The sequence below is a fragment of the Dipodomys merriami genome, unplaced genomic scaffold (genome assembly GCF_024711535.1).
Source record: "Dipodomys merriami isolate MVZ:Mamm:240054 unplaced genomic scaffold, mDipMer1.0.p SCAF_125, whole genome shotgun sequence".
NCBI lineage: Eukaryota > Metazoa > Chordata > Mammalia > Rodentia > Heteromyidae > Dipodomys > Dipodomys merriami.
The window spans coordinates 488,787-515,337 of NW_027202549.1; the positions used below are offsets into that span (position 1 = coordinate 488,787).

The window sequence follows — 26,551 nt, forward strand, 5'->3', positions numbered from 1 at the left end:
AGTACTTGTCTCAGCTCCATTTCCAGAGCTGGCATTTTTCTGGCTCTTTCTCTATGTTTTGCTTCCCCTTGGAGTGGGCGGGGAACAGCTGGTCACCATCCCCTGGCCGAACATTATTCCCTTTTCCATTCTGAAGGAATTTAGGCAAGTAAAGCCAGCTTTGTCTGCGGCCTGAACACCCCAGTATTGTGGTAGGAAAAGACTAGAGCAGCCATGATTTCAGAGTATGAACTAGGCCGGGCGCTGGTTGGCTCACACCCAGTCATCCTAGCTACTCAGGAGGCTGAGATCTGAGGATCACAGTTCAAAGCCAGCCCAGGCAGGAAACATCCATGAAGATTTTTTTGATCTCTAATGAACACACACACACACACACACACACACACACACACACACACACACACACACACACACACACACACACACACACACACACACGCCAGAAGTGGAGCTGTGGTACAAAGCGATACAGCTGCTAGCCTTGAGCACAAAGAGGCTCAGGGACAGCACCCAGGCCTTGAGTTCAAGCCCTAGGACTGACAAAATCAATCAATCAATCAATCAATCAGGGAGATAAGGAGCCACGCAGACTATACTTTCTAAAACTCCCTGGCTGGAGAGCTGTGATTTCCCATTTCTGAAAAAGGGCCCACCCTTGCTGAGAAGATACCTTAGGGGATGTCCATAAAGACTGTGAAATCTCCCTCCCCCAAGTCACATAACCCGCAGGCCAGACAGCAGGCGTTTGAAGAAAGATGACGGAACACACAGAGGGCAAATGATGATCTCTCTGGTTACCTGTTATGAGGAAAATAGCTCCACAGGAAACAGATGGCTTGAGATGATTTCAAGAGCAGATAAGATCAGAGGGACCGATAAGAGAAACGGTGACAATCATGTTATTCTAAATTCCCCAAAAGGATGCTAGGCCTAGTAAGTGCAAAGGCCCTGAGGTCAGGCCTCAGCACCCTTGAAGAAAATAGAATTAAAGAAGTAAATATCCAGCAGCCTAGATTGAAATACATACGGAGGACTAATCCTTAATTCTTTTCTTTTCTTTTTGGTCAGTCGTAGGACTTAAACTCAGGGCCTGGGTGCTATCCCTGAGCTGCTTTTGCTCAAGGCTAGCGCTCTACCACTTGAGCTACAATGCCACTTCTGGCTGTTTCTGTGTATTTGGTCCTGAGGAATCAGGGCTTCATGCATGCTAGGCAAGCGCTCTACCACTAAGCCACATTCCCAGCTCTGCCTAATTGTTTCTTATAGTCAAATTCCAATTCCTAAATGAGGGAAAGAAGCCTCAGATTGGTGAACTCACGCCTGTCATCCTAGCTACTCAGGACACTGAGATCTGAGGATCACGGTTCAAAGTCAGCCCGAGCAGAAAAGTCCCCAAGAAACTCTTATCTCCAACCATTCAAAAAACCGGAAGTGGCTCACGGGTAGGGCCCAGGTCCTGAGTTCAGGTCCCAGGATCAGCACAAAATAAATAAATGGATAAATAAATACTAAAAAGTTGCCACGTGTGAATGACACACGCCTGTCATCTTAAGCTGTTCAGGAGGCTGAGATCTGAGGATTGTGGTTCGAAGCCAGTGTGGATAGGAAAGTCTGTGAGACTCTTATCTCCAGTTAATCACTGCCCCCCCAAAACTCAGTTCCCTGATGCCTGTCTTGGGGGACCCCACTGCCCAATGAAGACACCCTGGGAAGGACACAGAGAGTCATGGCTAGCAGATGCAGAAAGATTCAAGTTGACTGTGTGGCCCCGCCCACTTGCCATCATGGCCAATCAATATTCACTACGCCCCTTCTCTATCCCAAGGCAGATGCAGAGAGTGTCAAGGTCCCTCTGTTTGGCCCCGCCTACTTGCCATCATAGCCAATCAGCATGCATCATGCCCCCCCCCATCTCAAGGCCGATGCAGAAAGATTCAAAGTGACTCTGTGTGGCCCCACCCACTTATCATCTTATCCAATCATCATTCACCATGCCCTCTTCTTCCCCCGCCCCCTTCCCATCCCAAGTGCCAATCAGATGGAGATGAGTGAGGTTGAGATCCTGGACCACAGAGTTAGGTGAGGCAGGCTTCCCTGGCTGCTCACAGTTGACTGACAGTTCCATTCATTCATTCATTCATTCATTCATTCTTTTCTTTCTGCTCAGCCTTAGGTTTAGGCAAATGGACCGGATAATATATATTACTACATATTATATATATGTAATATATATTATATATAATTTTTATCTAGATGAAGGCGCAGATGACAAACCTGGCAGCTGGGATGGCAGCCGGGTGGGTGAGGGGAGGAGGGGAAAGCTTAGGCTTGGAGGTTCATGGGTGGGAGTCACAGCTGAGGATAGAGACTGTGGGTGGAGTGAGGACTGGGGGGAGGTAGATCAGGTCCTGTTGGGGGAAGGTCTCCAGGATGGGGGGGGGAAGCTCAGGAGAGCTGTTCAGGTGGGCGACCAGGGTGAGTCGAAGGCCCTGGGGTCTGGACATTGGGCTTTGGTATTTTTTTTTTTTAATTTAATTTAATTTAATTTGTGAACATACTGTACAGAGGGGTTACAATTACATGGACAGGATGGGCTTTGGTATTCTTTAGGCTTGGTTGTTGATGCATTCATCCCAGAGAGGCGGCTTGGAGGCTCCTAATTCCTGAAAGTCATCCACTCGACTTCCCTTGGGGACAGGAGGGGTGTTCCTCTCTGGTTTGGGTGTGTATGATGGGGTGTCATTTGAATTTGACTCACAGGTCAACCAGCAAGGCAGCGGATGGTTCTAGCAGGGGAGGGAGGCGGAAATCCAGGGAGGAGCACATTCCCTTAGCATTAAAGCAGGAAGAGCTCACAGGCTCACAGTCACACTCACTGGAGAAAGGGTGACTGGGATGACATCTCTCCTTCTAGCGAGGCTGGGGTGAACTCTTCAGGTGAATGGGCTGTCTCTGGAGGTAGGTGATGGCAATGTACCCCAGGAAGGGTAGTTTGGGGTGGCGACACAAGTACTGGAAGAGGGAGGGATGTAAAAATGGATTATTAGTATGTGTATGTGAGTGTGCTAGTCCTGGGCTTTGAACTCAGGGGCCTGAGCACTATCCTTTAGACTTTTTTTTTTTTTTTTTTTTTTTGGTCATAGGGCTTGAATTCAGGTTTTCTAGTGGTTCATTGGAGATCAGAGTCTCACAGCCTTTCCTACCCTGGGCTGGCCTTGAACTGCGATCCTCTAGATCTCAGCCTCCTGAGGAGCTAGGATGACAGGCGGGAGCCACCAGCTCCCCCCCCCCTTTTTTTTTGGTCCCCACTCAAGGCTGATGCTCTTATCATTTGGGCCATGGTTCGCTCCACTTCTTTAGCTTTTGGGTGGGAGATAAGAGTCTCACGGACTTTTCTTTCCCGGCCGGTGTTGTGGAATGGCGATCTTTAGATCTCAGCCTCCTGAGGAGCTAGGATAGTTGGCAGAGTCTGAGGATCTGAGTCTCCCCTGTCACAACTCCCCCCCCCCCCGGTCCCCGCTGACCCCCAACCTCTGTGGACTTGCTTTGTCCTCTGTCTCCAACAGTTCAAGGACCAAGCTGTCCCTGCGTGTCTTTCCATCTTGCCAAACAGCCTGAGCAAACTATCATTTAATCATTAAGTTTACTTATGCCACAGCTGAGCCTGGAGGGGATCCAATGGCTATGCCAGGCAATTGGTTAATTCTTATTAAAAAAAAAAACAACAAAAAAGCAAACCATCTGGAGTGAGGTGAGGAACAGCTGACTCAGAAAATCAAAGTAATGAACCCAGGGCTGCTCAGCCTACCTGTAATTCCAGGTATTTGGGAGGCTGACATTCGGAGGCTCACAGTCTAAGGCTGGAGTGAGCACTAACCACAAGACCCTACCTGAAAATAAACTAACATATGGGCTGGGGATGTGGCTCAGTAGTAGAGTGCTTGCCTAGCATACATGAAGCTCTGGGTTCGATTCCTCAGCACCACATACACAGAAAAAGCGGGAAAGTGGCGTTGTGGCTCAAGTGGTAGAACACTAGCCGTAAGCTGAAGAGCTCAGGGACAGTGCCCAGGCTCTGAGTTCAAGCCCCAAGACTGGCAAGAACAAGCAAACGAACAAACAAAGCCAACTAACTAACCATAAAGTGCTTTGTGACTCCTGGATGTTGTTATGATTAGAATTTAATATCTCATGTTTCCTCAGGAGGAAGGAAGTTAGGAAACCCAAACTCTTGTCACCAATTCTTCACAGGCAGGTTTTTCTGCCACAATGTTCAACTTCTCTAATCTCTGTGGAGATTTCTCCACAGCCACACACTACAGTTTAAATCAACTCTTTTTTCTTTTTTTCTATTGTCGGTCATGGGGCTTGAACTCTCAGCCTGGGCGCTGTCCCTCAGCTCTTCAGCTCAAGGCCAGCGCTCTACCACTTGAGCCACAGCGCCACTTCTGCTTTTTCTGGTGCGTTATTGGAGATCAGAGCCTCACGGACTCTCCTGCCTTGGGCTGGCCTCCAAACACGATTCTCAGATCTTAGCCTCCACAGTAGCTAGGCTGACAAGCGTGAGCCACGGGCACCTGGCTTCATTCATTCATTTTTTTCTTTCTCCCTAGCCACAACTGGCCAAGATGGAGGAGAGCGGGGGGCGGGGGGAGTTCAAGCCTTGAAGCTTCCCTTCTCCTCCCCAGTGTTGCCTAGAGCAAGCCAAGGAGCTTCCCCGGGGAAGAGGCCACAGGGCCTCTGCATGTGACTTGAGCATCTGAAGATCTGAGCCATCAGATTCCTTGGTTACCAAGGCTTTGGGCTGGCTTGGAGCCAGGCAAATAACTTCCAGGAGGAGAGTTCTGGTTTCATGAGTGTGGCTCTTGCTGTGGCCAAGTGGAAAAGCAGGGAAGGAAAAAATGAGGCGAGAGGAGGAGGAGGAGGAGGAGGAGGAGGGCGGGAGGCAGGGAGGGAGGGAGGCGCACGCGCCCAGGCTGATGAGTTCAACCGTTTTTCTGCTGTGATTCCCTAGGTGCCAATTCTAGGAACACAGTAGCCACCTTGAGGAGACCTAGATTGTAAGACACAGAGTGAAGCCAGGCGATCTCCCACCCTGTCCGCCAAAGACGGGCCCTGCAATCTGGAGGTGCACAGAGACTGAGCGGGTATCTGAGCTGTGAGTACCTTGTAAGGAAAAACTGAGGGTGGTGGGGGCAGGATTCTAAGAAGGAAGAGATTTAGCTGTCATTTGATTGGTTTCTTTGGATGGTTGGAATAATAATTATTATTATTAATATTACTTATTATTATTTATTATTATTATTCCCAGTCCTGGAGCTTGAACTCAGGGCCTTGGCTCTGTCCCTGACCCTCTCAGTGCTCAAAGTTAATGCTTTACCACTTGAGCCACAGCACCACTCACTTCTGGCTTTTTTTTTTTTTTTGAGTCATTTGTTTGGAGTTGAGAGTCTCACAGACTTGGCTTTGAACCACCATCCTCTAGATCTCAGCCTCCTGAGTAGCTAGGATGACAGGCGTGAGCCATCACCGGTGCCTAGTCACGGGTGGATTTTGATGATTAGTTATTGATTTATTTGGGGACTTCGTTACTCAAGGCCGCTTAGTTACTCAGGAGGCTGAGATCTGAGGACAGAGATTCAAAGCTGGCCCTGGGCAGACTCCTATCTCCAGTGAGCCAGCAAAAAGTTGTAAGTAGGGGGTACGGCTCAAGTGGTAGAGCACCAGCCTTGAGCCAAAAAAAAAAAAAAAAAGATAAAAGAGAGTAGAAGGCCCTGAGTTCAAGCCCCAGTACTGGTGCATGTACGTGTGTGTGCGTGCACACACACACACACACACACACACACACACACACACACACACACACACACATATTTTGCTTCCTGGCAGGTGGTCTGTCTTTTGAGCTTCTGCTGGTGAAATTCCTGTTGTTAAGTTGTTCTTCTTCAGTCTGGTCCTTCCTGGAAACAGAGAGAGAAAGTGAAAGAGAGAGAGGAGGAGGGGGGGAAGAGAGGGAGAGAGCACCAGCCTCAGAGAGAAAGAAATATGAAAACGAGGTGCTGGTCCCCAAATAGATCAATAACCAATCAGCAAAACCCATCTATCGCCAGGCTCTGGTGGTGGCTCACACCTGGCATCCTAGCTACTCAGGAGGCGGAGAGATGTGGAGGATCATGGTTCTGGGGCTTGAACTCAGGACCTGAGCTCTGTCCCTGAGCTTCTGTTTGCTCAAGGGTGGTTCTCTATCACTTGAGCCACAGCGCCACTTCTGGCGTTTTCTGTATATGTAGTACTGAGGAATCGAACCCAGGGCTTTCTGCATGCTAGGCAAGCACTCTACCACTGAGCCACTTTCCTAGCTTGGGCTTTTTTTTTTTAAAGTTCATTTCCTGCCCATTCAGGCGTCTGGAACTATAGTCCTGAGCTCTCAGGCTGCTGTGAGTAGTTGCTAGGATGTTGGATGTTGGTTGTGGGCCTTGGAAAATTGACACAGTGACCAGGCAGGTGCCTCTGGGCTGTCACGTGCACTGGGGTGAGCGTGATGGAGGGGTGTGGGGGGTGGCTCGCTGATGAATTGGTAGCAGGTTCAAGAGGTGAGCGAGGGAGTTCCACGTGGAGGGCGAATCTTCAATAGTGCTCTGGACTAACAGAGGCCTTACTGACCCTGACCTCCGCCTTTGATTTTATTTTTCTTTTCTGCACGTGTCAGACCCGATCGTTTGCTAAGGCAAAAGTCAGGGACGGGGAGAAGTTGGGTGACCATCAAGGCCTCAGGACTGGCAGCTCAGAGATCCACTGTGGTCCTTGTCGCTGAAGTCCTGTCACAGATGAGTCCCAGTGCTGATGGGACCTCCTTGCCCTCCCTCCAGTGGCTCTGGCTGCTCACACAATCCCACCTGCTGGGGTGGGGAGGCAGGGGGGAAGGGAGGGGAGTTGAGGCTTAAGGCCAGGAGACCCCAGGACCACAAAGAAAGAGGAGGCAGACAAGCAAAGAAAGGTATAAGACCAAGTTCTTGGGTTTGTTTTTGGGTTTGGGGCTTTGCCAGTCCTGGGGCTTGGACTCAGGGCCCCAGCCACCCTTCCTGAGCTTTTGTGCATAAAGCTAGCACTCTACCACTTCTGGCTTTTTGCTGCTTCATTGGAGATAAGACTCTTACAGACTTTTTTGTGCCCTGGCTGGCTTTGAACCATGAGCCTCAGATCTCAGCCTCCTGAGTAGCTAGGAAGACAGGTGTGAGCCACCAGTGACATCATCATCATCATCATCATCATCATCATCATCATCATCATCATCATCATCATCATCATCATTATTATTATTATTATTATTATTATTATTATTATTTTGTGCCAGTCCTTGGGCTTGAACTCAGAGCCTGACCACTGTATTTGAGCTTTTGTGCTCGGAACTAGCACTCTACCACTTGACCCCCAGCTCTACTTCCAGTTTTTGCTTTTCTTTTTTCTTTTCTTTTTTTGTGTGCCAGTCTTGGGGCTTGAACTCAGGGCCTGGGCACTGCCTCTGAGCTTCTTTGGCTCAAGCTAGCACTCTACCACTTGAGCCACAGCGTTGCTTCTGGCTTTTTCTGTGTATGTGGTCCTGAGGGCTCAAACCTGGGGCTTCATGCATGTGAGGCAAGCACTCTAACCACTGAGCCACCTTCCCAGACCACCTCTTCCTTTTGAATCAACCAATGAAATAGCCAAATTATTGACAAGGGTCAGCCTGAAGGAAGAGGGATTTACTGTCGAGCAATAAGACAAAATGGCTTAAGCCCTGTTCTGGACCAAGGTTAACTCCATTTAGTTTTCATGAGTCATCACAAACAAGAGAAATCTAGGCAAGAGCCCAAAAGAGAGTCCTGGATTGGTTTGACAAATAGTGAGAGTCCAAACAGGTGTTGTTGTTGGGTTTTTTTTTTCTGGAAAGAGTTCCATAGAGCAGAGATCAATAGGGAGAAAGACCTTGAAACGTATTACAGCATAAACAAGCCAAGTCTAAATTGTTCCTAGCATGCCAGGTATGTGCCCTAGGTGAAGAAAAGCTTGGTCCTTACAGAGGTCCCCCAAGATACTTATATGTAAAGAATAACAGAAGTGAGGGCTGGGAAGGTGGCTCAGTGGTACAGTGCTTGCCTGGCATGCAGGAAGCCCTGGGTTCGATTCCTCAGCCCCACATACACAGAAAAAGCCAGAAGTGGCGCTGTGGCTCAAGTGGTAGAGCGCCAGCCTTGAGCAAAAAAGAGCTCAGGGACAGCTCTCAGGCCCTGAGTTCAAGCCCCATGACCGAGAAAAGAACAAAGAAAAAGAGTGAAGAGAGGGCTGGGAAGGTGGCTCAGTGGTAGAGGGCTTGCCTTGCAAGCATGAGGCCCTGGGTTCAAGTCCTCAGCACCACGTAAGCAAAAAGAAAAAAGCTGGAAGTGGCGCTGTGGCTCAAGTGGTAGAGCGCTAGCCTTGAGCTGAAGAGCTGAGGGATAGCGCCCAGGCTCAGAGTTCAGGCCCCACGACTGGAACCCCCCCCAAAAAAAAAGAGTGAAGAGAAAGGTCAAGGATAGTACCCAGGCTCTGAGTTCAAGCCCCCGAACACTCTCTCTCTCTCTCTCTCTCTCTCTCTCTCTCTCACACACACACACACACACACACACACACACACACACACACACACATACACACAGTGCCAGAAGTAGTGGAGAAATAAGACCATGCCAATTATCACCACATTTTTATCCTTTTTTTTTTTTTTGCCATTCTTGGGGCTTGAACTCAGGACCTGGGCACTGTCCCTGAGCTTCTTTTACTCAAGGCTGGCACTTTGCCACTTGAGCCACAGCAGCCCACTTCTAGCTTTTTCTGTGGGTGTGGTACTGAGGACTTGAACCCAGGGCTTCATGCATGCTAGGCGAGCACTCTACCCCGAGCCACCTTCCCAGCCCTTCTTAACCATCTTTTTCTTCCCTTTTTCCCTCATGTCACTGCAGAATTCCCATACTGGGAAAGGGGGGAGGGCACCTGTATCTTCTCAAGATGGTCTCCACCACCTCCCCTCTGCCAGACACCCCCAACAACGTCACGTTTGTGAATCATTCCTTCTATGATTATGACTACCTGGAGGGCATTGAGTTCCTACTCTGCCACAAAGAAGATGTCCAGTCTTTTGCTAGAATCTTCCTCCCACTCGTCTACAGTGTGATCTTCGTGCTAGGCCTGATTGGCAACTTCCTTCTCCTGGTGGTCTTGCTTCGCTTTGTGCCTGGACCGCGGCGACGGAGGGCGGAAATCTACCTGCTCAACCTGGCCGTCTCTAACCTGTGCTTTGTGGTGACTCTGCCCTTTTGGGCCATTTCAGTGGCCTGGCATTGGATCTTTGGGAATTGGTTGTGCAAATTGGTGAGCGCCCTGTACACCACCAATTTTTACAGTGGCATCTTCTTTATTAGCTGCATGAGCCTGGACACGTATTTAGAAATTGTCCACCGTCAGCCCTGCTCCAGGCCGAGAACCCCAGGTCAGGGCCTGCTCTTCGCTGCTGCTGTGTGGGCTGTGGCTCTAGCACTTTCCATCCCCGATCTGATCTTCGTGCAGATCCACGAAGATCCCCCCCATGGGTGGAACTGCTATGCAGATTTTGGGGGCCACGCCACCCCCTGGAAACTTCTCCTGCGCTTCCTGCAGAACCTTCTGGGCTTCCTCCTTCCCTTCTCCGTCATGAGCTTTTTCTATGTCCGGATTGGGTGTGCTGTGATCCGGCTGAAGCCTGGGGGCTGTGGCCGGGCTGTCAGACTAACAGTGGGACTGGTGGTGGTTTTCTTCGTGCTGTGGTTCCCGTACAACCTGACCTTGTTCTTACGCTCCCTGCTGGATCTGCAGGTGTTCGGCAGCTGCGCTGTCAGCACGCATCTGGATTATGCCTTGCAAGTGACCGAGAGCTTGGCCTTCTGCCATTGCTGTGGGACCCCGTTTCTCTATGCTTTCTGCAGTCCCCGTTTCCGCCAATACTTGAAGGCTCTCCTGGCTACAGTCCTCAGAGAATCCCCGACCTCGGGGGACTCGGTCCACACCTCCTCATCCACCTGTGCTGTCAGTAGCAGACACACAGCCCTGGAAGACATGATCACCTTGGATGACCTTGAGAAGAGCCAGGCGGGAAATCTCCCTTAACAAGGTAGAAGGGAGAGACTTGGTGGAGTTCATGAAGCTTGATTGGCGGTGGGGGTGGGGGTGGGGTGGGACAATGGGTTGGAGATTTGTACCTGACATCTGCACGAGGTGGGCCTCGAACTCCAAGCGCTGTCCTTGAGGGCTGAGTGACTATCAGCCAGTATTGGTATTTTCTCACCCTTGCTATTTTTGCTACTTCCAGGATTCGGTGTTCTCCCTCAAGTTGCTGCAGTAGTTTGCATCTGTTATACACTGTACTTCTATTTTTTTCTCCCATTTCTGGGGCCTGAACTCAGTGCTTGGGCGCTATCCCTGAGCTTCTTTTTGCTCAAGGCTAGCGCTCTACCACTTGAACCACAGCGCCACTTCTGGCTTTTTTCTGTGTATGTGGTGCTGAGGAATCGAACCTGGGGCTTTATGCGTGCTAGGCAAGCACTCTACCACTAAGCCACCTTCCCAGTCCTGGTTTCTTTATTCTCCTCCTCCTCCTCCTCCTCCTCCTCCTCCTCCTCCTCCTCCTCCTCCTCCTCCTCCTCCTCCTCCTCCTCCTCCTTCTCCTCCTCCTCCTCCTCCTCCTCCTTCTCCTCCTCTTCCTTTTCCTCCTCCTCCTCCTCCTCTTCCTTTTCCTCCTCCTCTTCCTCCTTTTCCTCTTCCTCCTCCTCCTCCTCCTCCTCCTCCTCCTCCTCCTCCTCCTTTTCCTCTTCCTCCTCCTTCTTTTTTTTTTGGAAATTAAAAATAATACATGCTCCCCGGTGCACTGTCACCCTAGCTACTCAGAAGGCTGAGATGTGAGGATCATGGTTCGAAGTCAGCCCCAGGAGGGAAATCTGTACGACTCTTTATCTCCAGTGGAGCAGCAAAAAGCTGCAAGTGGCAGTGTGGCTTAAGTGGTAGAGCACCAGCCTTGAGCAAAAAAAACTCAGGGGTGATGCCCAGGCTACCATTTTGATTTTGACTCCCATTACTTCTAGGGGGTGGAGGAAATGTTTTTCTCCCCCCCCCTTCCTACTTTATCCTGTTCCCCTGAAATAAATCCATGCTCTAATGTCCACCTGGTAAGACTTTTTTTAAGTTTTTTTTTTGGTGAGACTTTGTGAACTTCTTTGCATTGGGGGAATCTCAAGTGCCTGTGTGTTTTGTGTGGAAAATGGAAAGCTAAGGAAGCTCCATCCTGGTCCCTCCCTCCCTCTCTTCTTCCCTTCCTTCCTTCCTTCCTTCCTTCCTTCCCCATTTCTTTCTTTGCCCTCTATTCCTTCTCCTTCTGACCCTCTCTCTCCTTTCCTTCCTTCTGTCTTCCCTCATTTTTTTGGCCAGTCTTGGGGCTTGAACTCAGGGCCTGGGCGCTGTCCCTGAGCTCTTTTTGCTCCAGGCTAGCGCTCTACCACTTGAGCCACATTCTCAGCCTCCATTTCTTTTTCCTAGATTCTTCCTTCTTCTGTCCCTCTCTCCCTCTTTTCTTCTTTCCACCCTTCCTTCCTTTTTCCCCTGCCCTTTCTTCTTCTCCTTCTTTTCCCCTTCCTTTTTTCTTCTTCCTCTCCCTTCCATTCTTCCTTCTCTCCCTCCCTCCTTCTTTCCTTCCTTCCTCTCTCCCTCTCTTCTCCCATTCCTCCCTTCTTCTTCCTCCCCTTTCTATTCTTCCTTCTCTCCCTCCCTTCCTCCATCCCTCCTTCCATCCTTCCTCCTTTCCTCCTTTTCCCCCTACCCTTTCTTCTCCCTCCCTTTCCCTTCCTCCCTCCTTTCTTCATTTCCCTTCCATTCTTCCTTCCCTCCCTCCCTGCCTCCTTCCTTCCTTCCTCATTCCCTTCCTCTCTCTCTCTCCTTTCTCACTTTCTCTTTCCTTTCCCTCCTCTCCCTCTTTCCCTCTCTCCCCTCGCCTCTGTGCCCTCTCACTGAACGCTTCCCAAGTGGACAGATGCTCTGTGTCACCAAGTGCCCTGTGTCCTGTTAGCTCTCTCCTCTGCTCCCTGACCCCCCCCCCCCCCCCCGCCCAGGGCCTGCTCATAGCACACATAGCACGAGTGTAGTGAACCCAGATGTCCCCTTGCTGTCATCTGAGTTGACTTTGGAGCTTTTCCAACACTGTGTCTTCTCTTAGATCCATCCCTGCCCTCCTCCCCACCACCTCTCATCAGGTACCTCCATCCCTCCCCCCCCCCCCAAAGCTCCGATCGCTCACAGAGCCTATGAGTTTGGAGACATGGAAGGTGACGTTTGATGGTAGAGCTCCTGAAATCTTGCCCACGAGGGACTTTTGCTCTGTTTACCTGACAGCTAGCAGTGATGAAACACAGACCCTGAACTCCCAGAGTCTCTGACTTTGTACCTGTGGTGCCACACATGGTAGGCAGATAAGGGACACCAGATGGTTTGCCAATAGCGTGTGTGTGTGTGTGTGTGTGTGTGTGTGTGTGTGTGTGTGTGTGTACACGTGCATGCGCGTATGCTGGTGCTAGGGCCCTGAGTTCCAGCCCTATGACCAACAAAGGACAAAAAAGAAAGACATCAAATGAAGGAGCGGAGACTGGTGGACATGGTTCTATCGTCTTTTTAATCTGGTGGGCTTTGGCTTGGGACAGGGGACAGAAAGAAGGCATCAAGTTGTTCAGAGCCAGGAGAGGCTGCACATGCTCAGTGACAGGGGTAGAAATGTCTAAGGAGACACAGAAGGGGCTTCTGGGATGGGAAGGTGGGGGGAGATCCAGGAAGGCTTCCTGGAGTAACTGGCCAGCAGTAGCAGGAGCAATCGCTGGGCTGGGAAGGTGGCTCAAGGGTAGAGTGCTCACCTAGCATACATGAGGCCCTGGGTTCAAGTCCTCAGTGCCTCATCCACAGAAAAAGCTAGAAGTGGCTCTGTGGCTCAAGTGGTAGAGTGCTAGCAAGTCCCTGAGTTCAAATCCCACTAGTGGTACCAAAACAAACAATGCTACAAAGGGGAGGGGTGCCACAGAACCAGAAGGAGGGGTGATCAGTTGAACATCTGGAGAGAAGACCAGGAAGCCCACTGTCTGTGGCCAGGACTTACGGCTGGCTTGGCCGAGATCACTGCAGAGGCTTGAGGCGATAGCGAAAAGGCACGTCGTACGTGGGTTGGGATGTCCCAAACCCCCAGCGCTCGGGGTCCAGCGGGGGCACGGCGATGTTGGCATCGATCAGCTCAAAGTCAAAGTAGGTCACCATGAGCAAGATGAAGAGTTTCATCTCACTGAGGGCGAAGAATCGGCCAGGGCAGATGTTGATCCCAAAACCCCAAGGCATGGAATAGTGGTGAATTTTTCTCCCTTGCTTGTAGAAGTCCACTTTCCGGCTCCCATTGGGGTTGAGGAAGCGATCATACTTAAAGCGATCGGGCTCGGGGTGGATGTCGGGATCCATGTGCACCGAGAGGTAAGGGAAGAGAGCGATCTTGTCCCCTCGACGGATCAGATACTGGTGCCCATTGGCCATGTTCAAGGTGTAGTCTTCCTGGACCACTCTGAGCAGGGTGGGTGTAGCTCCCAGCCTTAAAGTTTCTTCCATCACGCTATCCAACACTGGGGTTTGCTTCAGGGCACTGAACTTGAAGGTGAAGCCCTGGTTCTGCTCCAATCGGGGCTCCCCTAACACCTCCTTGGCTTCCCTTCTGACCTCCTGCAGGGCCCGGGGGTGCTTCAGCAAGAACAAGAGCGCCCAGAAAGACGTGGGGCCTGTGTTACCCTGAGAAGCCCAAAGCATCATGAAGTTGAACTTGTCCTGCATCGCCTGCGTCCTGCCCTCCTCTCGGAGCTGCTGGAGCATGTAGTTTAGCCAGACGCTCACACCTTCCTTGTCTTCCACTGACAGTGTCCGGTGGAAGAGTCGCTGGAGCCGATTGACGTCCAGCCATTCCTGGGGTCTCAGGATGGAATAGACAAACCTGGGGAAGAGCAAATCGAAGCGACGGAAGTGCATGAACATCTCTTCTGCTTGGAGCAAGGCTTGCTCTTTGTCTTTGCTGCTCCCGAACAGACTCAGGAGGCCGGCTTTGAAGACGATGTTGTAGCAGAAATGAAAGAGGCAGTCTTCCTGCCAGCCTCGGTTGTCAGGCCTCGAGCCTCCAGGCCCCAGCAGCACCAGGGAAAGACTCTCCAATAGGGCCCCATTGAGCTCCTCCAAACCATCACCCATCAGATACCTAGCACTGGCCGTGTGGATCATCTGATGATTTTTCTCAGTGGACTGGTACCCAAAGACCTTCAGGACCAGTTCTTGGGCATACTCCCTGAAGTCTAGCTTCTTCCGTGACTCCCTGAGGAGCGAGCCAAAAGAGAGAGGGTCCATGACATAGGTGACATACTGACCCCCGAGCTGCAAGGTAAACACCTCCCCGTGTTTGGCTCGCATGCGTTTCAGAAACTCCAGCATGTTCTTCCGGAAAGCCAGCGTGTGGCCCAGCCAGGGGATGAAGCCCTTGTCCAGAGGTGGCTCTTGAGATCTCCGTTGTCGGAAGAGTCCTGGGAAAGACAGGTAGACAGCCACCAAGGTGAGCAAAGCTACCAAGGCCGGAGCCCACAGGAACATCATGACTTGCTCGTGGCAGGCTGAAACTCAGCTCTGAGCCTGAAGACTGGGGGAGGTCTTAACAAAAATGTGATGGCAAAGGTCTCTGCATCTGGACCTTGATCTAGATCTGTCAACTCTTGTGCAAACAAGCAGCGAGCTAGCACCCAAGAGGACAATATTTCTCTGGTTTCATATGTTAACCATACTTGGCCCAGACTAAAGCAGAAGTTGCTGAGGATGAGGAAGAGTGCGCCAGAGACATGGGCTGGCTCGGATCCCACAGCCTGCTGTGGCCAGCTGGAGGCTTTGCCCTGACCTTTGACCCTGCGTTGGCACCTTAGGTTGACCTACTGACCATTCACTCTTTTTTTTTTTTTTCTTGGTGTTGGGCCTGGGGCTTGAACTCAGGGCCTGGGCACTGTCCCTGAGCTGCTTTTGCTCAAGGCTAGCACTCTACCACTTGAGCCACGGCACCACTTCTGGCTTTTTTTTTTTGGTAACTTACTGCAGAGAACAGTCTCATGGACTTTCTTGTCTGGGCTGGCTTTGAACCCTGATCCTCAGATCTCAGCCTCCTGAGTAGCTAGGATGACAAGTGTGTGCCACCAGCGCCCGGCCTAAGGTGACAAATTATTAAAGTAATTAAAATAGGGCCTGGTTCAGGCTAGAGCTTTGTATACATCAATTCTTATGTTTGTGAGTTTTTTTTTTTTGGTCAGTCATGGGACTTGAACTAGGCCCTGAGTTCTTGTGAAGCACTGTACCACTTTGAGCCACAGCATGATTTCTGGTTTTTCAGTGGTTCATTGGAGGTAAGAGTCTCACAGGGTCTTTTCTGCCTGTCTGGGCTGTGTTGAACCTTGATCCTCAGATCTCAGCCTCCTGAGCAGCTAGGATGACATAGGCATGAGCCATCAGCACCCAGCTCCAAGCCTACCTTGAAGCCTTTTCTTATACTTTGGCTCCCTCTTCTGGCCTTTGTGGAAGTCCTGTGTTTGGTCTTCCCCTCTGGTCTTTTTTTGTTTTTTGTCCATCTTAGGGCCTGAACTCTGGGCCTGGGAGCTGTCCTTCAGCTCTTCAGCTCAAGGCTAGAGCTCAACCACTTGAGTCATAGCACCACTTCTGGCTTTTTCTGCTTATGTGGTGCTGAGGAATCGAACCCAGGGTCTTACGCATGCAAGGCAAGAACTCCACCACTGAGCCACCTTCCCAACCCCTTCCCCTTTGTTCTTTCTGACTAGCTTAAAACTTTGCCCAGGTTCATGTCTGCTTCTAGCTCTATGAACATTAAGTCAAGATCAAGTGAAGAATCTATGTGTGAGCCACCATAGCTCACACCTGTTATTTCTTTCTTTCTTCCCTCCCTCCCTCCCTCCCTCCCTCCTTCCTTTCTTTCTTTCTTTCTTTCTTCCTTTCTTCCTTTCTTTCTTTCTTTCTTGTCGGTTGTGGGGCTTAAACTCTGGGCCTGAGTGCTGTCCCTGAGTTCTTCAGCTCAAGGCAAGCACTCTACCACTTGAGCCACAGTGTCACTTCTGGTTTTCTGGTGGTTCCTTGGAGATAAGAGTCTCATGAACTTTCCTGCCCGGGCTGGCTTTGAACCATGATTCTCAGATCTCAGCCTCCTGAGTAGCTAGGATGACAGGTGTGAGCCACCAGCGCCCGGTTAGATTGGTATTTTTGCTCTTAATTACTCTTGATGCTGTTACACTTTTTAAGTTTCTAGCTCTTGTTTAACGTTCTATGTTTTGGGTCCAACCTAGAAAATAGAAGTATCCTCATCAGGGAGCTGGGGAATGTGGCTTAGTGGTCGAGTGTTTGCCTAGCATGCATGAAGCCCTGGGTTCGACTCCTCAGTACCACAGACACAGAAAAAGCCAGATACTGGCACTGTGGCTCAAGTGGTAGAGCGCCAGCCTTGAGCCAAAGAAGTTCGGGAGACAGTGCCCAGGCCCTGAGTGCAAGTTCCAGGGCTGACATAAAATAAATAAATAGATAATAAACAGAAAGTATCCTTGTGAGGCTTACCTTGTTTTGTATATAGCCACTACTTGTGGTTTTTGCTTTTCTAAAAGCTTTGTGCAAGAGCCATTTGGGGCCGCAGGTCTTTGTGACCAGACTCTACCTGTGGTTGCTGACTTTCCAATCAAGACTGGCAATTCAACCTTTTAACTTGTGGCATCTCTGTATCTGGCTGATCAAATTGCCATTAAACAACCGGCATGAGCCACCAGTTGCTGGCTCATGTTGGTCATTTTTGTTCCTAGTTCTTGGGTTACAGGTCAAAGTGACCTTTTGTAATTGACCATAACCCTAATAGCTCATATCAGCTTGCTTCTGAAATAAGGAGTCCGGGTCCAACTGGCACCATCTTGGCCACGTGGTGGATGAGAAGGTATTGGGTTTAACTGTAGCCATCTTGTCTTTGTGGTGAAGGAAGGGAAGTTCCACCCCTTCCCCAGGTGATGGGCGTGCCTGAATTCCTAGAGGGAGGAGCAGGGACTTGGATGATAGGTTACTGGACCTGTCAGTCCTTGTGCCTTGAATTTGTGAGACTCTACTTGCAGTCGATAGCTCTCTAATAAAGACTCCCAATTCGACCTCTCAAAATGTGGTCTCTCCGTTCCTCACGATTAGATTCACATACAACACTTCTTCCCTTGAATAGATACCACATATTCTAGCAAGACAAGACACTCGACCCCATACAACCATACTTATACTAGGCACAGGTTAGTAGAGTACCCCTACTCTCTCCCAGATACAGGACTAACCAATCTATAATACACTGCTTAAGTTTTTGGAGGGGTGGGGGCTAGTCATGGGACTTGAACTCAGGGCCTGGATGCTGTCCCTGAGCTTTTTTTTCACTCAAGGCAAACGCTCTACCACCTTTGAGCCCACAGCTCCACTTGCAGTTTTCTGGTGGTTCAGTGGAGATAAGAGTCTCACAGACTTTCTTGCCCGGGCTGGCTTTGAACCAAGATCCTCAGCCTCCTGAGTAGCTAGGATGACAGGAATGATCCACCGGCGCCTGACTTACTTGTGTTATCATCCTTCTGAAGGTATTCTTTGTATATGTAGGTCCACGCACACATGTAATATGGATTTTCCTCAGATCTGTTGCATTGCAGAATGGATATATTATAGTAAACATATGTAATAAATGTTGTATATGTGTATCATCTTTCTGAAGGTATTCTTTGTACACGTAGGTCCACGCACACATGAAATACGGATTTTCCTCAGTTCTGCTGCATTGCGGAATGGCTATATAATATATATTATATAAAAATATATAATATACATTATATATAATATATAAAACATACATATTATATTATATTGTATTATATTATATATCTTGGATGAACAACTCCGTCTTGGGCTGGTGATTGTGCGGCTGTGGTAGGTGTGAAAGACACATTCTAGGACTCCAGACATCAGCCTGTGCTGCGGGGTTAAAGGTCACAACCCCCAGGAGACGCGGGCCCGGGCCAGGGTGGGAGGTGTCACCCTCCCTGTCGCGCATGCGCAGTCAGGTCTCCGCAGGGCGCCACGGTAATGAGAGGTCAGGGGTGACAGCACCTACCTCGGGGAACCCGGATGGCAGGAGGAGCACATAGGTTGTTGCCAGCAGCCTAGTATTCCGCATCTCCAAGCAGATCAGGACAGGGCCCGGAGCTTGCCGTGGCTCCCGAGCTGCTCTCTGATCGTGGCGGCCGCCCTGGGCCGCCCTCTGCCTCTCCTTCTTCTCCCTGGACGGCTCTTCCCAGAAGGAGGGGAGGAGAGAACCATAGAGTAGGTGGGGTTGGGCTATGGGGGGCGTCTGGGTCCTCCAAGATTCCTAGAGGGGCTCCTCTCCCCTCTCGTCCCTACCATGGGCAAGGTGCACGTGGCTCCTGGCCCCCCCCCGTGGCGTGATGACGCACTTCCGGCGAGGCAGCCATCTTGGCGATTCCAAGAGAGGCTCCTCCCCTTTTGGCTCTACCCGGCGCAAGGTGCACGTGGCCCCCCTGGGGGCGTGAGGACGCACTTCCGGCGGGCAGCCATCTTGGCTCCTAACGGTCGTCCGTTGGGCGGGGCGGCCTTGGTGAGGCAGGGCGGGTGGAGGCGGCCACCACCTCAGGTGCCACGGACGCTCCGGAGGCCGCGGGGGGCCTCTGGCGTGGCGGGCGGAGGTCTGGCGTGGCCCGGGAAGGGCCGAACAGGGCTGGGGGGAGGCACGCCGCTACAACTTGTTGTTGTTGGGGGGTTCCCGTCCACCGTGGTTTTCTGAGGGGGAGCTGGGTGTGGGGGAGGGGGGCCCGGGGGAGGGCGGGCTGGGGGAGGGCGGGGGAGGGCGGCGTGTGAGGGAGGCCGGGGGAGGGCGGGCTGGGGGAGGGCGGCGTGTGAGGGCGGGCTGGGGGAGGGCGGCGTGTGAGGGCGGGCTGGGGGAGGGCGGGCTGGGGGAGGGCGGGGGAGGGCGGCGTGTGAGGGAGCCCGGGGGAGGGCGGCGTGTGAGGGCGGGCTGGGGGAGGGCGGGGGAGGGCGGCGTGTGAGGGAGCCCGGGGGAGGGCGGCGTGTGAGGGCGGGCTGGGGGAGGGCGGCGTGTGAGGGAGGACGGGGGAGGGCGGCGTGTGAGGGAGGACGGGGGGAGGGTGGCGTGTGAGGGCGGGCTGGGGGAGGGCGGCGTGTGAGGGCGGGCTGGGGGAGGGCGGCGTGTGAGGGCGGGCTGGGGGAGGGCGGCGTGTGAGGGCGGGCTGGGGGAGGGCGGCGTGTGAGGGAGGACGGGGGAGGGCGGCGTGTGAGGGAGGACGGGGGAGGGCGGCGTGTGAGGGGGGACGGGGGAGGGCGGCGTGTGAGGGGGGACGGGGGAGGGCGGCGTGTGAGGGGGGACGGGGGAGGGCGGCGTGTGAGGGCGGGCTGGGGGAGGGCGGCGTGTGAGGGCGGGCTGGGGGAGGGCGGCGTGTGAGGGAGGACGGGGGAGGGCGGCGTGTGAGGGAGGACGGGGGAGGGCGGCGTGTGAGGGGGGACGGGGGAGGGCGGCGTGTGAGGGCGGGCTGGGGGAGGGCGGCGTGTGAGGGCGGGCTGGGGGAGGGCGGCGTGTGAGGGAGGATGGGGGAGGGCGGCGTGTGAGGGAGGACGGGGGAGGGCGGGCTGGGGGAGGGCGGCGTGTGAGGGCGGACTGGGGGGAGGGCCGGGCTGGGGGGGTCACGTGTGAGGGGTGGACTGGGGGAGGAGCAGCATGTGAGGGGTGGGCTGGGAGGAGGGGTGGCGTGAGGAGCGGATGGGGGGAGGGGCGTGGGCAAGGCAGGACGTGGCGGGGAGGTGGGTGGATAAGACACGGGGTCAGGCAGGGTGTGGAGGAGAGGGGGATGAGGTAAAGGAAGAGGGGGGCCCTGCGTGTGAGGGGGCAGTGGGGGGGGGAAGGAGGGATGGAGGACAAAGGGCGTGGCAGAGTGGAGTGGGTATTGGGGTGGGGGGGAAGGGCGGGCCGAGGCCTCCCAGAACTGACACTGGGTCAGGTGGAAGTTTGTCATTGTGGTCCCCCAAAGAAATGTTTGTTGTGGTAGCTAGTGGCCCCCGTGGCCCGCGCCTGTCATCCTAGCTACTTGGTAGGCTGGGATCTGAGGAGGGTGGTTCAAAGCCAGCCTGGGTAGGAAAGTCCATGAGACTCATCTTCAATTAAAACACCAAGAGAAGCCCGAAGTGGAACAGTGACTCAAGTGGTAGAGCACCAGCTTTGATAGAAATAGCTAAGCTTCGGTAACACACACACACACACACACACACACACACACACACACACACACACACACACACACACACACACACACACACACACACACACACACACACACACACACACACACACACACACAAGCTAAGATTACAAGCATGTGTTCCCATAACTGACCAGTACTGCACATTGTCCCTTAGCTTTCTTGCTCAAGGCTGGAGTTCTACCAATCAAGCCATATCTCTACTTCCAGCTTTTTGGTGCCTAATTGGAGATAAGAGTCTTGGACTTTCCTGCTCAGGCTGGCTTTGAACCTCAGATGTCAGCCTCTTGAGTAGGTTTACAGGTGTGATCCACCGGTACCCAGCTTACGAGTCTTCATGTTTAATATCTCAGTGTCTACTATGATTGTAGAGACTCAAGTGTCTGGAATTCCAACTTTCTATTGTTTTTTTTTAATGATGTCTCCTGGATTATTGAATTTACATTTTTTCCAATATACCTTCTTGGACTGATCTTGTCTTCCTTCCTATAGTCCCCCACTCTGTGCCTACCATCTTGCTTTCCATGTGCCTAGAATTGGGATTGACAACAAGAAATAACTGATCAATCAGAAGTTGGTATGACCGAGGCTTTGGCGGAGTGTAGGCATGTAGTTACTGTCTCTAATGTTTCTCCATTGATCTGCAGCTCCTGGAATTTTTACATTTTCCCAAGACAAGACCAAAAGAGGCTTAAGTAATGGCAGAAATGTCAACCGCCACATGCCAGGTGATTTCCTTGGCTTCTATAATATCCATGTGTGTCTATATTGTTTTGCTTCATTTTGGGTTGGTAGTAGGACTTGAACTCAGGCCCTGGCACTTTGAGCCACAGCTCCACTTCCGGTTTTCTGGTGGTCCCTTGGAGAGAAGAGTCTCACGGACTTTGCTACCCAGGCTGGCTTTGAACCACAATCCTCAGATCTCAGCCTCCTGAGCAGCTAGGATTGCAGGCCTGAGCCAATTGGCTGGAAGCCCAGCTTTTATGTAGCAGGTTGAGTGAAAGCGTATCTGGTAGAAACAGCCATGTTTTCAGCTCTTCTCACTGGGGGGAGTGCTCTGATTGGCTGATGCCTTCAGATGCTGCCTCTGTCCAAACTTCACACACACTAAAACCCAGGCACTTGGACTGAATGGATGGAAGACAGAGATGTCCTCTCACTGATGGTGTGCATCAAGTTGTTAAAACTCGCAGATCTCGAAGCTCACAAGGGCTGGGAAGGTGGCTGAGCGGTATAGAGTGCTTGCCTAGCATGCATGAAGCCCGGGGTTCGATTCCTCCCTACCCCATCCACAGAAAAAGCCAGAAGTGGCGCTGTGGCTCAAGGAGTAGAGTGCTAGCCTGGAGGAAAAGCAGCTCAGGGGACAGCGCCCAGGCCTTGAGTTCAAGTCCCAGGACTGGCCAACAAACCAAAAAAGCTTTTATGATGTTGTTTTAGGTGCCAGTGACTTTTGAAGATGTAGCCGTGCGCTTCACCGAGGAAGAATGGGCCAGCCTGACCCCTGCTCAGAAGACCCTGTACAAGGACGTGATGTTGGAGAACTACAAGACTGTGGCTTCCGTGGGTAAGGATTCTCATCTCCACGAGGTTCCCTTACAGCAGGAATCACTCATGTGTCCACAGTTCAACTCACTCCACCCAGCAGGGATTGGAGGTGGGCAGCTAGGCAAAGCTCAGGGGGTTCTGGTGACCATCCGCCATGTTATTCCATCATGGAAGAGTCATGATCTATGTCCCTCCCTGCCTTCGAGGTGATGCTGTAGATACAGCATGACTTGAGATACCATCCGGGTATTTCCTATGGAACCTCTCTATTCTCTTGGGAAAGCCCATCTCCTTCCTACCATGAGAATTTAACATCCTTCTCCCTCCCCCACCCATCCTCCTCCTCTAATTGTTGTCAGTTATGGGCCTTGAACTCAGGGCCTGGGTGCTGTCCCTGAGCCTCTTTGTGCTCAAGCCTAGCACTCTACCACTTGAACCAACAGCACCACTTCCGGTTTTTGAGTGATTTATTGGAGAGAAAGAATCTCACCGGGCCATTTCTATCTGGGCTGGCTTTGAATCATGATCCTCAGATCTCAGCCTCCTGAGGAGATAGGATGACAGGCGGGAGCCACCAGCACCCAGCAATTGTGGTATTTTTGTTTCCCTCTTCAAGCAAGGACACCCATTTCCAAGCCGGCTCTGATCTCGCAGCTGGAGGAAGGGAACGAGCCTTTCATGCAGCGGCAGGGAGTGTTGTCTAGAGGAGACTGGAAAACGGCCTTCCCAAGTAAGTTATGCTTTGCTCTTCAGTTGCTCTCACCCCATCCAATGCAAAGATCTTGCTTCTTGTGTGTGTGTTTGCAGGGGGGGGGTTGGCGGAGGGATACTAGAGCTAGAACTCAAGGCCTGGAAACTGTCCCTTTGCTTTTCTACTCAAGGCTGGAACTCTGCCACTTGAGCCACAACTCTTCCTTTTTTCTTTTTTTCTTTTTTGGTCAGTCATGGGGCTTGAACTCAGCCTGGGCACTGTCTTTGACCTCTTCAGCTCAAAGAGAGGGCTCTACCACTTGAGCCACAGCACCACTTCTGGTTTTCTGGTGGTTGATTGGAGATGAGTCTCACAGCCTTTCCTGCCCTAGCTGGCTTTGAACCATGATCCTCAGATCTCAGCCTCCTGAGTAGCTAGCATGACAGGCGTGAGCCACTGACACCTGACCAGATCTGTGTTCTTTATGCCTGGCACTTTGAAGAATACCTTGGGCTCCTTGATCAAACCATTCCTTCAGACTGGAGCAGGCGGGTTGTGTTATACGCCGGAATGCTTTTGTCCTTGGGGATATGGAGAAAACACTTTCTAAATAACTGGTTATGCATGATCATTTTTTCCCACTTTGTTTCACAGCGTCAAAACATTGGCTGCACCGTTTCCTTTCTTTTCTTTCTTTTTTTAAATTTTTTAATCGGTCATGGGGCTTGAACTCAGGGCCTGGGTGTAGTCCCTGAGCCTCTTTGTGCTCAAGGCTAATGCTCTACTACTTGAGCCACAATGCCACTTCTGGTTTGAGGGTGGTTAACATTGGAGTTAATTGGACTTTCCTGCCCAGGTTGGCTTCAAACTGCGATCCTCAGATCTCAGCCTCCTGAGTAGCTAGGATTATAGGCATGAGCTACAGGTACCCAGCTGGCTGCACCATTTTCTTGTCCACTAGCCAGTAGAACTAATAGAAAAATTAATTTTTTTTTGCTTTTCATGCTTAGAGAATATGTTAAAAGATTCAGATCATTTATCTTTTTGTGCCAGCATTAGGAATTGAATTCAGGACATCTGCTTTTGCTTAGTTTTTTTTTTTTTTTTTTTGCTCAAGGCTGGTGATCTACCACTTTTGCCACACCTCCAGTACTTCAGGCTTTGTACTGATTAATTGGAGATAAGTATCTCATGGGCTTGACTGCCCAGGCTAGCATCAACCCACGATCCTCAGATCTCAGCCTTCTGAGGATCTAGGATGACAGGTGTGAGCCACCAGCACCTAGCTTAGGTAACTGGGAAATTGAGATCCTTGAAGGTAACTTACAGATACCGTTGTTTTTCTCTCCTCTAGGATTAATATTGAAATTAAGAAGATACGCTTACTTAGTTAAAATAATACAATATCCTGAGAGGTTTCCTTGCTGGGAAGACAGAAAAAAGGCTTAAATTTTGACCTTTAAATAACAGTTTTCTAAGGCGGAACAGGTACCATATGAAATGATCTGAACCATATGGTTTGTTTCTCAACTCATTAAAATTCATGTTGCTATACAAAGGAGGCTCACGTCTTTTTATTTTTCTTTAATTTTTAGTGTTAGTACTAGTAGATAGGCCTTGAAACTAACCCTTAGCTTTTTCCCGTGAGGCTGGTACTCTACCTCTTGAGCCATAACTTCATTTAAGATTCTCATGGACTTCCTTCCCCAGGCTGGCTTTGAACTACAATTCTCCGAGCTCAGCCTTCTGCGAAGCAAAGATGATAAGCACGAGTCACCAGCTCCCAGCTAGTTCCCTAAAAGTTCTTTTTACTTATTTATATTTTATCGATTTCTTTTTGCCAGTCCTGGGGCTTGAACTCAGGACCTGGCCACTGTCCCTGAGCTGCTTTTGCTCAAGATTAGCACTCTACCACTTGAGCCACAGAGCCACTTCTAGCCTTTTCTGAGTATGTGGTACTGAGGAATCGAACCCAGGGTTTCATGTATGCTAGGCAAGCACTCTACCACTAAGCCACCTTCCCAGCCCAAGGGCTTTCAATTCTTTATGTGAGATTATGAGTACAATGCATCTTGGTTAGTGTCACCCCTTTGATTATTTTCCATCTCTCCTAACCCCATACATTATCTCAGTCATATTTCCAGGATTCATCTGTCCTGTAATGGATATCAATGCATCACTATCAGGTAACATTTATTTTTTATTTCTATGGTCGTGGGGCTTGAACTCAGGCCCTGGGCACTGTCTTTAAGTTCTTCATCTCCAGGCTAGCGCCCTACCACTTGAACCACAGTGTCACTTCCTGTTTTCTGGTGGTTCATTGGAGATAAGAGTCTCATGGACTTTCCTGCCCAAGCTGGCTTTGAACCACGATCCTCAGATCTCAGGCTACTGAGTAGCTAGGATGACAGGCGTGAGCCATCAGTGCCCAACCCTTGTATTTCTTTCCCTATAACATTGGTATGAGATGGTATTGTCAGGTATTCCTCTTCTTTATCAGGTGGGAAAATCTGCTCTGAGAATGAACTCCCAATTTCCAGTAACATCAAAACCTGGTTAATTTCTGTCAAAAGCCTATGCAAGGTGGTCAGACTGGAACTGGTTCTGAAGCAAGCAGGCCCCAAATATACCCGAGTGTATAGTCCCGGATGTTGAGATCGTTGATGGATAATTGTCCTGAGGTGGTCTTTGTTTGGGCTCTGCCCATGCATTCTACAATAGCTGTCAAAGAACTCAGGGCTGAATTAAAGCACAAGATAACTGCCGTGTGGAAGGTTGAGCACCAGGGGGCGCTATTCTTTCAATCTTTGTATGAAGCTTCTCTTTATACCCTTGATGGCTGCAATCAGAAAGTGTCAGATCTTTCCTGCCAGCCTAGAATGGAAGCTTATTTATTCTGTTCTACTTCTAAGGAGGTCAGTCGTGACTACTGAGAGAAACTTAGGAAACCCAATCCTGTGAGTTCTCAAGATTCATTTTTCACGTGTATGTGCATGTGCACATGCGTGCATGCACACATGCGCATGCTTGTGCACGCATGTGCTGGGGTGTAATCTCAGGGCCTGGGCACTGTCTCTTAGCTTTTTTGCTCAAGGCTAGTGATTTAACACTTGAGCCCCAGCTCCACTTCCGGCTTTTTGGTGGTTCACTGGAAATGCTGGCTTTGACCCTCACATCTTTAACAAGCTGCAGATCCTCATATCTTAATCGGCTCCTGACCTTCAGAAGTTGCTAAGCCAACCATGGTGGCTGTATGAGAAAGCGCCTTACATTCATTATCTGCTTGAAACTTTGTAGACTGCTGTGGGTGGCTGATGCCTGCTGTCTCCTAGCTACTCAGGAAGCTGAGATCCTGAGGATCATGGTTCAAAACCAGCCCTGGCAGGAAAGTCCCATGAGACTCATATCTCCAGGGAAACCCAGCCCCAAAGCCAGAAATGGGGCGGTGGTGTGGCTCAAATAATAGAACACCAGCCTTGAATGGAAAAGCTACGGGACAGTACCTAGGCCCCTCTTACTGTAACACACACACACACACACACACACACACACACACACACCTTAGCTCCTTGCCCTGATCGTGTTAGCATGGCAACACAGCCCCACCCTCCACCCTGAACCCCAACAACTTTTGCACAAACGTGTGGATCTCTTGAGAAAAATCTGTCCATTGTGAAGTGGGCATCAGTTTTTTCCTTCCAAACCGCCTTTGGGAACTGAGCCCGAGAGAGGGAAAAAAAAAAAAAGGTAGTAGTGAAAGAGCTTTGTCTTTCTGGGGTTTTGCCGCAGACGTTGGCAGTTGAGGGGGGAGTAGAGGGAGACACCCCCCCAGGTAGCATATACACCATCTTATCTGCACACATTAGAGGCCAAATTG

At 51.0% G+C, this 26,551-nt stretch overlaps 2 protein-coding genes and 1 long non-coding RNA gene across 7 annotated transcripts; 1 reads left to right on the plus strand and 2 right to left on the minus strand.

Annotated features, from left to right (window-relative positions):
• Positions 1–2,807: 2,807 nt before the first annotated feature.
• Positions 2,808–18,436, minus strand: LOC138823972 (uncharacterized). Its single transcript, XR_011370966.1, has 3 exons — positions 18,266–18,436; positions 5,871–5,960; positions 2,808–3,012 (listed from the first exon to the last, which is right to left on the minus strand). It is a non-coding gene; the product is annotated as an uncharacterized lncRNA (long non-coding RNA).
• LOC138823970 (KRAB domain-containing protein 1-like) lies at positions 5,069–24,232 on the plus strand. Of its 5 annotated transcripts, none has more exons than XM_070017525.1 (5): positions 5,069–5,158; positions 21,086–21,166; positions 21,876–22,002; positions 22,600–22,713; positions 24,029–24,232. In XM_070017525.1, exons 2-5 carry the CDS (start codon positions 21,137–21,139, stop codon positions 24,121–24,123), a joined length of 366 nt encoding a protein of 121 aa, XP_069873626.1. In that variant the 5' UTR covers positions 5,069–5,158; positions 21,086–21,136; the 3' UTR covers positions 24,124–24,232. The 5 variants fall into 5 exon arrangements, with proteins under 5 accessions (XP_069873626.1, XP_069873625.1, XP_069873623.1 ...); XM_070017524.1 differs by lacking the exon at positions 5,069–5,158 and adding an exon at positions 18,250–18,474; XM_070017522.1 differs by lacking the exon at positions 5,069–5,158 and adding an exon at positions 18,665–18,766.
• On the minus strand, positions 12,688–14,861 carry Cyp8b1 (cytochrome P450 family 8 subfamily B member 1). Its single transcript, XM_070017520.1, has one exon. The coding sequence runs from the start codon at positions 14,695–14,697 to the stop codon at positions 13,198–13,200; it is 1,500 nt and encodes a 499-aa protein (XP_069873621.1). The 5' UTR covers positions 14,698–14,861; the 3' UTR covers positions 12,688–13,197.
• Positions 24,233–26,551: the final 2,319 nt, after the last annotated feature.